Raw genomic sequence first — 11,503 nt, 5'->3', positions numbered from 1 at the left:
CCCGCTCCTGCTGCCTTTGCTCATCTCTTTTCCGGGCACCAGCCAGTTTGACGGTTCCTTTGCAGATTGTGGCCCCTCGCTGGTCCCGGTCATTCTTGCGGAGCCATGGCAGATGTTCAAGTTGCCGATGGGGCGAGCGGGTCCCTCGAGCAGAGGATCGCACAAGACAAGTGTCCGGACTGGAACTAGGCAGTGCAGCTGTGGGTGACAGCAAAGTGCCGTGCTCCCTGGCTGTGTGGCACACCGAGGAAGAGGATTGCTTCCTCCGGTGACTCAAGAGGAGAGCTCTGCAGGGGGAGAGAATTCAGTTACCTTTTATTCCCCTCAAACCTCAGTGATATTGATTGCAACAGAGAAGCCAGCAGCGATAATGACTCTGCACAAACAAAGAGCATGGATCAGCTGTGCCACGGCCAGCACCCAGCGACTCTGGTCTTGGGGAGAGAAGCATCTGCTCTCGAGCTGCCGTACGGGCGCTGTCCTCGTCAAGGAGCAGAGCAGTGTGATAGCTAATTAGCCAAACAGACGATCAAGCGGCCAAGCAGAACTGGGCTGTTCCAGAGCAAATCACCATCTCTCGCTAAGCCGAGCTGCCTTGACGGGGCCCTGCCGTACGCTGGGGCGTCCAAGCTCTGTCCCGAGGGGGGGATGCTGGTGGGGACCGGTGAGGGATGCATGGCCGAGCATCGTGGCGCAAGGAGGTTGGGCAGTGGCAGTGCGGCCCATGCGATTCCTGCTCTTTGTGTGTCTGCTCTGCTCCCAGGTACGAGGAGGAACCTCCGCAACGACCTGCTGGTAGCAGCCGATTCCATCACCAACACCATGTCATCGCTGGTGAAGGAACTTCATTCAGGTAAGAATTAATTTAGCGGCACATGTGTGCAGCAGAAAAAGGAGAGCTTGAAGCCACGAGTTGGAGATTTGTCTTTAGATTTATTTTTTATAAAAGCTATTTAAAGCCTAATGCGAGATTATGTGTTCATTTTTTCAATGATAAAATGAAAAATAATCTTTATGGCTAACATCATTGAGAGCTCCAAATACCTTCCGAACAGGCTTTCCATTGATTTTATCACTTGATAGTTAAGGCAGTACTCTGCAGGTACAAACCTGGCTGATAGCACCGTTGGTGATTCATGAAGCAGACCCACATCTAGCTCCCTCGCTCCTGAGCATATTGATCCGTGCATGTGTAACAGCACTAAGCAGCTTTTCCAGAGTACCCTGCAGGCATGTCCTGGACCACTTACTAGGCAGGAGAAGTGCCACTTCCCACTCCCACTTCTGGAAGTCAGAGCTCCGTAACAACACAAGCCAGCAAGTCAGAAGCCAGGGCAGATTTGTGAGTGAGTCTCCCCAAACTATTGCTTAGTGATGGCGATACTTGAGCAGCGGGTGAGACTCCTCTGCAGTGAATCCCCATTAGACGCCGTAATCACAGATATATAGTAAATGCACCTGAGGCCAATTGCAACAAAGGATTAAACAGCAATGTGGAAAAAGGATAATTATTCCCTTCATGCCTTTTTACTGTGCCGGTGCAGGTAAAAACCCTGATGGGACTGGAGCAGCTTCTGCTGTAGTCCAGGGATGCATCCTGTGGCTCTCGAGCTTTGTCGGCAACGGAGTATATGATCATTTAGGATTCCATCAGCTTGTTTGTGGGCTGCCTTCTCTTTTAAGAAAGTAAAGCATTCTGTATTCAGACTGAACCTCACGGTTTCTGTTTCGCGCCTCCCCCGGCCCCTTGCTGTATCTGGTAGTTGCATCACATAATCCCCCCCATAAACCTATCAAGCTCTGTATTAAAACCAGTTAGGCTTTTTGTTGCCACTGCCCTTAATGGAGAAGTCACAGTTATAAACCGGGTTGATATTTTACTGCTAAGCAGTAAATTCACCCCGTCTAAACCCTGCGTCTTGGCTGCAAAGGCATCTGTGAGTTAATAAAGTCTTTCATGTATGACAGCAGCATCACTGGTGCCACTGCAGTGAAGGGCCGTGTGTTTCTTCAATAAATCACCATGCTCAAGACACACAGCTCTCTTCCCTCTAGGCTGAAACCCGGTGAACAAACCCTCTGCCCAAAACAGATGTCTGCAGTAATTTATTTTTTGCTTTTAATAAAAGAGCGCATTTGCAGCGGTACGGCTGAGCTCAGGGTCTGGTCCGGGGTGGCTGGTGACAGAGCTGCTGTGGGCTGGACCTGCGGCTCTCCTGTCCTCCTCTGAAATCCCTGAGAGTTTGGCAAATGCAAACAGCCCGGGTTTGCGCTATCGACAGCCCTTTCAGGCTTGTCAGGGATCGTGCAAAGCAGTTATCATTCACAAGGGAGTGAAAATGGAATTAATTACAGTCTCCTACTTGAGGTTATGCAGATACTAAAGAAGGCTCCCTTGAAAGTATCTGAAATCATTTCATTTGTGTAAATTAGGAAAAGCATGAGTTATCCTCAGCTGATGGGAGTCAGTGGGATTTAACACATATTGTCCCGGAGGTAAGCTGTGAGAATAGACACCTCCTCCAGCCCCAGGCTCGCCCGATATAGCTGCAGGCATTGTGTTTTGAGCATTTTGTGAGACACTGGTGCGTGCACCACCCACGCCTCTGTTTGCCTCTCCGTACCTTTGCACGAGCTCAGAAGACAGATTCCTTTGGGAAGGAAACACTGCTCAGGGTTACCCCTTCCTAGATGGGCTTCCAGAGATGCTCTGATTGTCCCCCCCGTCTGCCTTCTCCTGTGCTGATAGTCTAATGCTCCTGGTGCCGTCAAGGGAACACTGACATCATTTTTACTCCAACTGAGCTTAAAAAGACACACACTGCTGATCTCCAGGGACCAGGCGTGATGCTGCTGGAGGTGGCTCAGCCCCGGCCCTGCAAAGCTGCCGAACGGGAGGCAGGTTCAGGACCCGGAGCGGCTGCTGAGCTCCAGGTCACGTCTCTTGTCGTTAAAAATGCGTTCGGTTTTGTCAGTGATCTCTTCTGCATTCGCATTAAGGACTCATCGGTAGCCATCGCTGAGTAGGCAGAGACTGTGTGACTCCCAGATGTCTCATCGGTCCTGCTGTCAAAGCAACAAAGAGAGCAAATGTTTGTAAGATCCCCTTTGATCAGATCAATTCAAAATGATTCAGTTTTTCAAATTGTGCCTTTTGTTGCAGGGTTTTCTCTCTTGCTCTCAGCAGCGTGTGAAGCAGGCAGAAGTGATATCGCTGCTGGTAATAACTGATACCTGTTTACACAGGTCTCATTGAAATGTTGCACAGAGAGATATGAGCCACCATCTGCAGAAGAATGTGACCTTCTGCTCCCGCTCTCTGCTACATAAATAAGAGCCTGGCCATAAACTCTCTTCAACTTAACCGGAGTTAAATATAATGAACCACCAGCTCTCAGACATAAAATGAACGCCTGTCTCTGGGGGCACAGCCTGTCACCAGTTATGTGGCTTTGCCCCCGTGTGAGCCATGGCGGCACTGAACACCTTGCGCGGGCAAACGGTGCAATGCCAGGAGGGACCCTCCAAGGCTTTCGCCTCACCATAAACCGTTCTCATTTTTCTCCCTTAGATTTGACCTCAGCCTAAAAGCCGTGACTTCCTTCCCACGGTGTATATTGCACGGTTCTTTGTTTCTTACAGTGCTGAAATAAGCGTGCACAAGGGACTTTGGTCCTAACGCTACCTGGGCCAGGTAGTAGTCCACTAGTAGTCCACTCCTTTGGACAATGTAGACACTGCTTCCAGCTAGCACTCTACAAGCTGTAATCATCCGACCAGGATGAAGTGGGGACTGTTTTGCCACCAGCAGTGAACAGGCACCGTGCCACAGAAGGGATGGTGATGTTTCCATCCAGGTTCTCCTTGGGAGCCTGAACACTCGTCCTCCTTCCCCTCCAATGCCAGCTATGCCTGAGAAGCCAAGTTCTTCCTTGCTGCAGAAAAGGCCCCCGAGTACCTGTTCTCTCACCTACTTGTCTCATGCGCGCTTTTTTCCTTTTTTTTTCTTGAAGCAGAGGAAGAAGATGAAGAAGAAATGGAAAAAATGCAGAATGGAAAGGACCGAGGTAAGGGGACAAACTACGGTCTCTGAGCCTTAAAGCATTTTCTGGTTTGCTCCTCTGCAGGAGATCAGTTTGCCGTCTCCATTTGGAGTCCGGGGAGAGGGCTCTGAGCGCAGATGGCTCCGGGTGGAAGCAGCCCACATTGCTGCTGCCGCTGTTACGCCACCTGCAGACACGGCACAGGTTTATCTGCCTGCTCCGTCCATCGCCACGCTGCCAGGTTGCTCTCTCCAACATCTGCCATGGCTTGAGATGACATCATGGCCAGGGTTTCTTCACCGTGTGTATTCGGCTTTCAAGAATGTTATTCTTTCAGCAAAGGTCACAGATCTTTGAAATGTGTAAGAGGAGGAGGAGGAGTTGCTTTGAGTGCTGCAAGAAACCCAGTTCAGACGAATATGTCAGAAAAAAAACAAAGCATGGGCTGGTTACCAGTGAAGTTCCTGAGCGGTGGGACCGTCATCGGCTGAACCGCTGCCTCCTGTGACCTTGGCTGGACAAATGTTCAGAATTACCCTGCTGATGGTAATCCCGTGTAGGCAGTGCCATCAGCTGAGCGGGGTTTCACAGGAGGTCTCTTTCATCTCTGCTATCCCTGGATTGCAGGTCTAGATACTAATCCTCCCCAGACCACGTCTTCCTTTGGTGTGAATGAATCCATAACATGTGCTAGCAGAGTTATTCCTGGGGCTGGAAGTGATCATCGCAGGCATGGAACGCAGCCCCGAGACTTGCAAACAACCGTGCAGCGTACGGTTGAGTTGGAAGGGCTCTGCAGGAGATCTGTTCCTCGTGTCGCACTCCACAAGCGAACAAAAAAGCACCTCCCAGACCCTCCTTGGGAAGGGGCCTTGCTCAGGGGTCTCTTGACTTTTGCTTTCTATATTTTAAACCAAAGCGTGAGAAACGGACTTGGACAGGTTTGAATCAGCCCAAGCATTTCTGTCTCACTTGAGCCAAACCTAATTTCAGCATCAACAAACTGGAACTTTTTATCCTTTTTTTGTTGTACGCACATTTTCCTTCTGGCTAAGCTGAAGTGACAGGGCTCACATTTCTCACTGAAAGAGCTTGTTTTCCTGAGTTTTCCTGTCCAGCGAGTTCTGCAAAGCATTCGGGTGTTTGGAAATGCTCTGTTTCCTGATGGTTTGTCCATCAGTATTAGACGTTATAAGTTTGTAGGAAGAAGTGCAGTAGAACAGGAGTTTTCAAAGCAGAATCTCATTGGCTCTAAATCACAGGGCTCTCTTTGCCCTAGAACATTCCTCTTCAGTTAAATATTTTAGATGCTTAGCAGATGACCCTTCTGCTTTTTTTCCAAATGTGCATTGTATCTTGCATGGGAAATAGGGAAAGGGGGATTTTGAAGAGTTGAGATGTGATGTATGGTAGCAGAGATGTAGTAAGACAAATTCAGCTCTGTTACTCATTGCAGCAGCGTTGGAGTCGGGGAGGGGACGATGGAGACGTGTAACCAAAGGCAGAACTTGGTCCAAAAGCCTTCATGTGGAATGTAAATATTATCTCTGCCAGAGAGTAAGTGATTTCTTAATGTCACAAAGTTAGTGAGATAAAAATCTGGCAGAAAAATCAAGGAACGATCGATACATAAACTGCAGTCCTCCTGCGGCATGTGTACGCTATGGGAGCTCCTCCAGACACCAAAGCACACGTGGCGATGGGGAGTCCGGCTCTGGGGTTTGCGCTGGCTACGTCGAGGACGGGCGTTAGGAAAGCGCTTGCTCTCTGCCCCATGTTACCTATAGGGACCCGTGGCCGGGATGCTCCGGGCGCGCAGGGTCTGACGGGGCTGGCCAGCAGCGCCCCGTGCCCACGCCGAGCTCTACCTGCCCCGACTTCATTCTTTGCGCAGTGACTGTGTGTGCATCCCCATCTCAGCAAAGCTCTCCCTAGCTGCAGCATCAGCCCGTTGCTTCTTCCCATCCTGAACGGACAAGAATTAAAATTACTTGTAGCTCGTGTATTCCCCAGCTTCTACACTGGCATAGACAAGGGAGATGCCGGTCCTCGCAGGGACGCTGCTGCGATGTGTTTCCTAGAGGCAGCATCGCCCTTGTGCTTCCTCACAAGTTTCTTCACAAAGTTGTTTCATATTTCTCTGTGTCCCAATTAATCAACCTCAGAACTCGCTTCCCCGCTGGAGAGGCTTACGTTTGTACACTTGATATAGCAGCGGCGTGGTACGGCTTTAGCAGGATGAAATCATTCGGGAAGACTCCAAGTTGGCTGCGTCTTTTGTGGTTAGGATTACAAATTAAGCACCATCTCCAGAGAAGATGTCTGCGCGCGTTTCCAGGCACAGAAGAGCACAGGCGGGAGCTGGCAAAGCCATGTCCATCCAGTTGCGTTAGACATCGCCCCACGGCAGTTCAGCCAGCCTTGGCGCTCTCTTTGTGTTACCCCTTCTTGAAACCTGGTGTCACGTACCCATACATTGCACGTGTGCCAGACGTTATTTCAGGGTGGACGCCTGCCTGGCTAGGGCTGTCCCGCAGCCACTGTTTGCCGTGGTCCTGCTGCCTCTCTCCAAGACAGCACGCTCCTGTTGGTGACCGAGGGGTGGACCCATGACAGTATCACCTGAAACAAGACTCTCCACGTGCTGGTCCCTTCATGTATTGTCCGTTTGGATTTTATAACCCCCAAACCGCTAGAAAAGGGACTAAAATGCTGTGATCTGCTCTCTCAGACTGCTGGAAGGAAGGGCATGGTTTGCAGCCCCATAAAATTTGTTAGACAAAAATATCCAGTTTGAAATACACCTGCCCATACTGATCAAAACTGGAGTCCATGCAGCCGTCTGTTCTTGGAGGATAGGACAGAGTCCATCCTCGGCAGGTTTACAGATGACACCAAACTGGGAGGAGCGGCTGATACCCCGGAGTGTCGTGCTGCCATCCAGAGGGACCTCAACAGGCTGGAGAAATGGGCTGGCAGGAACCTCATGCAGTTCAACAAGGAGAAGCGCAAAGTCCTGGGAACAGACCCAGGCACCAGGACAGGCTGGAGGCCACCTGCACACAGCTTTGCAGGGAAGAACCTGGGGGTCCTGCTGGACACCGAGTCGACCATGAGCCAGCAATGTGCCCTTGTGCAGCGAACGCGAATGGCATCCCGGGCCGCATTAGGCAAAGCATTGCCAGTCGAGGGAGGGGATCCTTCCCCTCTGCTCAGCACTGGTGAGGCCACCCCTGGAGCGCTGCGTCCAGTGCTGGGCTCCCCAGTACAAGAGGGACACGGACAGACTGGAGAGAGTCCAGGGAAGGGCCGTGGCGATGATTAAGGCATTGAAGCATCTGTCACAGGAGGAGAGGCTGAGAGAGCTGGGATCAAATCAACGTGTACAAATAACTGACGGAAAAGAGTAAAGAAAACTGAGCCAGAGTCTTCCCAGTGGTGCCCAGAGAAAAGACAGGAGGCAATGGGCACACATCGAAATACAGGAAATTCTGTTTGAACACAAAAAATACTTTTTAACTGTGAGGCACACACAACCTGTGTTGCCCAGAGAGGTTGTGAGGTCTCTATCCTTGGAGATACTCAGAACCTGATGCGTCAAGGTCCTGAGCAGCCTGCAGTGGCTGACCCTGCTTTGGGTGGGGGGTTGGACTGGGCGATCCCAGCGATGCTGGCATTTCTGGGATTCGGTAAGATCAGGAGCACTTTTCTACCTACCTTGCATTTCAGAGGACTTGCCAATTATCCCAATGCCTGTAAAGCTGTTTGCAGTCCTGAGAAGTTACCCATTAGAGCAATAAGAGATGGGGAGGGTAGATTTTTCATTTTACAGGAAATAAAATTACCTGCTTTCTAAACGTGCCTTTCCCCCTGTGTTGCAGGTTAGGTAGACGACTGCAGGCTGTACAGTAATTCAGGTAAGGATGGATATCTTTTTTCTTCCCATCTCCAGCAGCGCTGCTCTGTACGCGGCCGTTGCAATGCACAGGACCAAGTCCCTGGTCAGCTCCTGCCCTTGTCCTTTATCTCCTATTTCTGTACAAGGAAGGTTCCCCTCCTGCCCATCGCTCCACAACCGTTCAAAATGATGTTGAGGTTTTTTTCCTGTTAAGACCCATTTTGCTCCTGCTGCAGACGGTGGGAAAACATCATTAACTTCAGGGAGAACAGCATTATCTCCTATTTTGTTAGTATTGCTTCTGTACTGAGAGGCCTCAGCCAGGAAATAGGACCCTATTGTGATGGACGCTATCCAGATGCACTAAAAATACAATCTCTACCCTCAAAGAGCCTGTGCTTTAAGTTATAATAAGGCACAACAGATGGATAGACAAACAGGTGGTTGGAGAGCACGAGATAGCGCTAAGGGAGAAAGCCTGAGCCCTACGGTGACAATGCCTCTGAAGGACCCGAATAAGATCCTTATCTTCACCCGTCTGAAAAGCTTGTAGGACGGCATCGGATCAGGTTTCCACGCTCCCCATGCACTCGCTGGATATTTGCCTTAGCCACAATGCCCATCTTCCACCATTCCCAGTGGGGAAGAAGGAGGGTTCTCCTGGCAGAAAAACATCGCATTGGACACGCGCGTAATTAGCCAGAAAGGGATGGGGACTGGCGTAGCAGGTAACCTTCTTTCTAGGACCTTTTCCTTTACACTGTAGGTTAGTTAGAAACCAGACAGGGGGAAGTCTTTTATCTTTAACTTAGCAGTTCACACCCAGCCCATGGTGATAGTGGGCCAGATGAATTAGTCATGATGGATCCGAAACACAATTTTGCATGATAAAACCACCACAGTTGTCCTCTAGAGGTAATTTGCACAGGAGAAGAAAGGGGGTTTGCCCTCCTTGCAATTTCAGTGCTGGATAGAGATAACCCGAAAGTGGCTTGAGAGTTTTTCTGGTAGTTTTTATATTTGAAATTCAAGTCCTGCCTCATCTGAGAAACAATCTGGTAACTCAAGAAGGAGTGAAATTATACCATTAGAGAGGAAGCCAGCAATGGGGAGCTGTTTATACTGGCTGTGTGTGGCTTTTTCTTAATGTCCCTTTAACTCTAATGGCTTTGGAGAAGAGGATGGCTTTGACCCTGGTCACCCCTTAGCCACTGATCTGGAGATGAAAAGCTCCCTGTTCTCGGAGAAGCCCAGCAGTGCCTCCAACAAAGCAAGGACCGGTGCTGATGGGCGCTAAATTAGAGACAACTGAAAAAATACGAGAGAGAAACTACGTTCAGGTTTCTTTATCCTCCAGAAAGATTGAAGACAGACATGTCCGTGAAAGAAGAGAACCCTTTAAACTGTGGTGGTTCTTCTTCAAGTTCCTCACATTCCCATTTGTTGTGCCAGGACCTCTGATGGGCCCTCTTGAACCTTGCTGGTGGCAGAGTCCGGCCAAGCCGGACCGGTGGCTCCGGCCGCCCTTTGGCTCTGGTTGCCCACTGATGACGGAGGGGGCTGGGATGGGCAGCATCGTCAAGGGCTTTCTGTTAGCAGATCTTGGCTATTCTGGGGAAAAAATGCCCAGCACCAACCTCACCTTGGCTTGCGAAGTCAAGCGTGTCAGCTCATGGGCCCTTGCTCGCAGGACCTGGGGACCTGCCACGGCACCATGCTCCTGGTGTCCTGGTGTCATTGACTCAGGAGCTCATGTTTCCTCTGTTTTCCGGGTTGTCCGGGGTCCAAGGTGAGGAGCTCTGGGCTCAGCAGGATACTTGATGGTCACGGGGGGTGCTGCACATTTGGTCCACTCAGAGCTTGCCGCGGGTGGCCCCAGAGATGCACAGCCCCAGCCAGAAGTTTCAGGAGGTCCCAGCAGAGGAGCTTGGCTCCTGCCCTGCGACCGTGCGGGAGCTGATCTCCAAAACCATGACCAGTCAGGCTCGAGCTCTGCTCTCTGCAGATGCTGACGGCGTGTTGTGTGTTTCCGATGACGCAGGCACGGAGGGTTACGCTTACGATGAAGAGACGTCTCCCCGTCCTTTGGAAGAGGCACGTTTCAGCTGATACATTCACCATCGTGCAACTGTGACCGATCTCAACCACCTGCTGACGAAAGCGGCTTTCTCTGAACCGCCTGGAGGGCTTTCGCCGTCGGCATTTGCCTCTTAGGTCATTGCATGTACTATTTTCCTCCATGTGTTTACTAACGATAATCAGACAATGCCCCATCAAACTCAGCAATTTATGGGAGGTTTAAAAAAAAAAACCACACAAAAGGAAAGCTAATACCCCCTGCTCCTGCTAAGTGTACTGATCTTTTTTGATTGCCTCCCAAATGGTGTCATCATCGCGTCACATGCCGGTTATTTCCTCTTGACTTCTGCCCCTCGGTATGCATGAAAAAATGGGTGTAGAGCCTCCTGGGTCCCTTGCGTGTGACACGAAGGGGATTCTGCCTTCAAAAAACCCACCTTCTCAAAACACCGCTGTCTGTCAGTGTCTGGTTGCCATCGTGTGTGATGTCACGTGTCATCCTGGGAGTAAACGGCAGGGCATGTCACGGGTGGAGGGATGCACAACGAGAGGAGCGGCGGCAGCAGCAGCAGTCACGGGCCACCAGCCGCCTGCCTCCCCGCGTTCCTGGCTCTGCTTCTCTTCAGACTGTTAAAAAATCTCCCTTTACAAGCAGGGAATTCAGGGACGACCATTGCTAGGCTTAGATTAGCATCTCTGCATTCATTTTCAGGAGTCGAGTTCAGTTTTGTTTAAAATTAAGGGAAATAACCGAGTTGTGTAGTCTGAGGCTGGCAGCTCACCGCTCTGATCCTTGCTAGGCTTTTCTTCCATAGCTGCTTAGAAAACATTGTAATCGGTTCCAATCACTTCTGATTTTTTTATTTTTTTTTCTTGGTGCTTAGGAATGTTATTTTTAGTGGAAGGAGCTGAGTGCCCTAATGCATCTATAAATATTTATCAAGGGTGATGAATGGAAAGGACTGATAAACCCTGAAACCAGCTCTCAGCTTTTCTTCCTATCTGAACCGATACGCAGCCTCGGTTCTCGGTGGAAAGTGCTCGTTGGGTACCTACAGCCCTTGGGGAGAGAGAAAATAAACATACGTGGTGGCCACAAATTTAGTTGAATATAAATATTGTGAATGAGCTGTCAAGAAGGAAAGGAAAGTGATGATAACCTGGTGCAGCATGTTAGCTTTAGCCTGCCAAGCAGTGTGCTCGCGGGGACAGGGAAGGTTTCATGTGCATTTTCGGCTGAATTTGCTGAATTAGGACCTGCAGCGGCTTTGGCTTCAGCCACGGGCAGGTTTGAGCACCGAAAATAGGAATGTCTTGCTGACAGCCGTGGTGAAGGCCATCGGCAGCTGGAGGTGTTACGGCTGTGCTGACCAGAGGCGTGAGCAGCTGGGGGGTTTGCATTGCGCCGGCGGGTTCTCCTGGCACCCCATGCGGGCAAGAGCCTGGGGGTTCCCGGCCGAGCCCTCCCGGGTCCGGCGTCCGA

The 11,503-nt window shown here is 50.5% G+C and overlaps 1 protein-coding gene across 1 annotated transcript in view; it reads left to right on the top strand.

The window, feature by feature from the left end:
- DTNB (dystrobrevin, beta) overlaps positions 1–10,364 on the top strand; it is a 198,699-nt gene extending 188,335 nt beyond the window's left edge. The window contains exons 16-19 of the mRNA XM_009332341.1: positions 764–853; positions 4,014–4,067; positions 7,925–7,960; positions 9,983–10,364. Coding sequence (XP_009330616.1) covers positions 764–853; positions 4,014–4,067; positions 7,925–7,929 — 149 coding nt within the window. The 3' untranslated portion in view covers positions 7,930–7,960; positions 9,983–10,364. The remainder of the gene's footprint in view (positions 1–763; positions 854–4,013; positions 4,068–7,924; positions 7,961–9,982) is intronic.
- The last annotated feature ends 1,139 nt before the right edge of the window (positions 10,365–11,503 follow it).

The sequence above is a fragment of the Pygoscelis adeliae genome, unplaced genomic scaffold, assembly GCF_000699105.1.
Source record: "Pygoscelis adeliae isolate BGI_AS28 unplaced genomic scaffold, ASM69910v1 Scaffold89, whole genome shotgun sequence".
Classification (NCBI taxonomy): domain Eukaryota; kingdom Metazoa; phylum Chordata; class Aves; order Sphenisciformes; family Spheniscidae; genus Pygoscelis; species Pygoscelis adeliae.
Note: the sequence above shows the minus strand (reverse complement) of the source record. Positions and strands in the feature narration are given on the sequence as shown.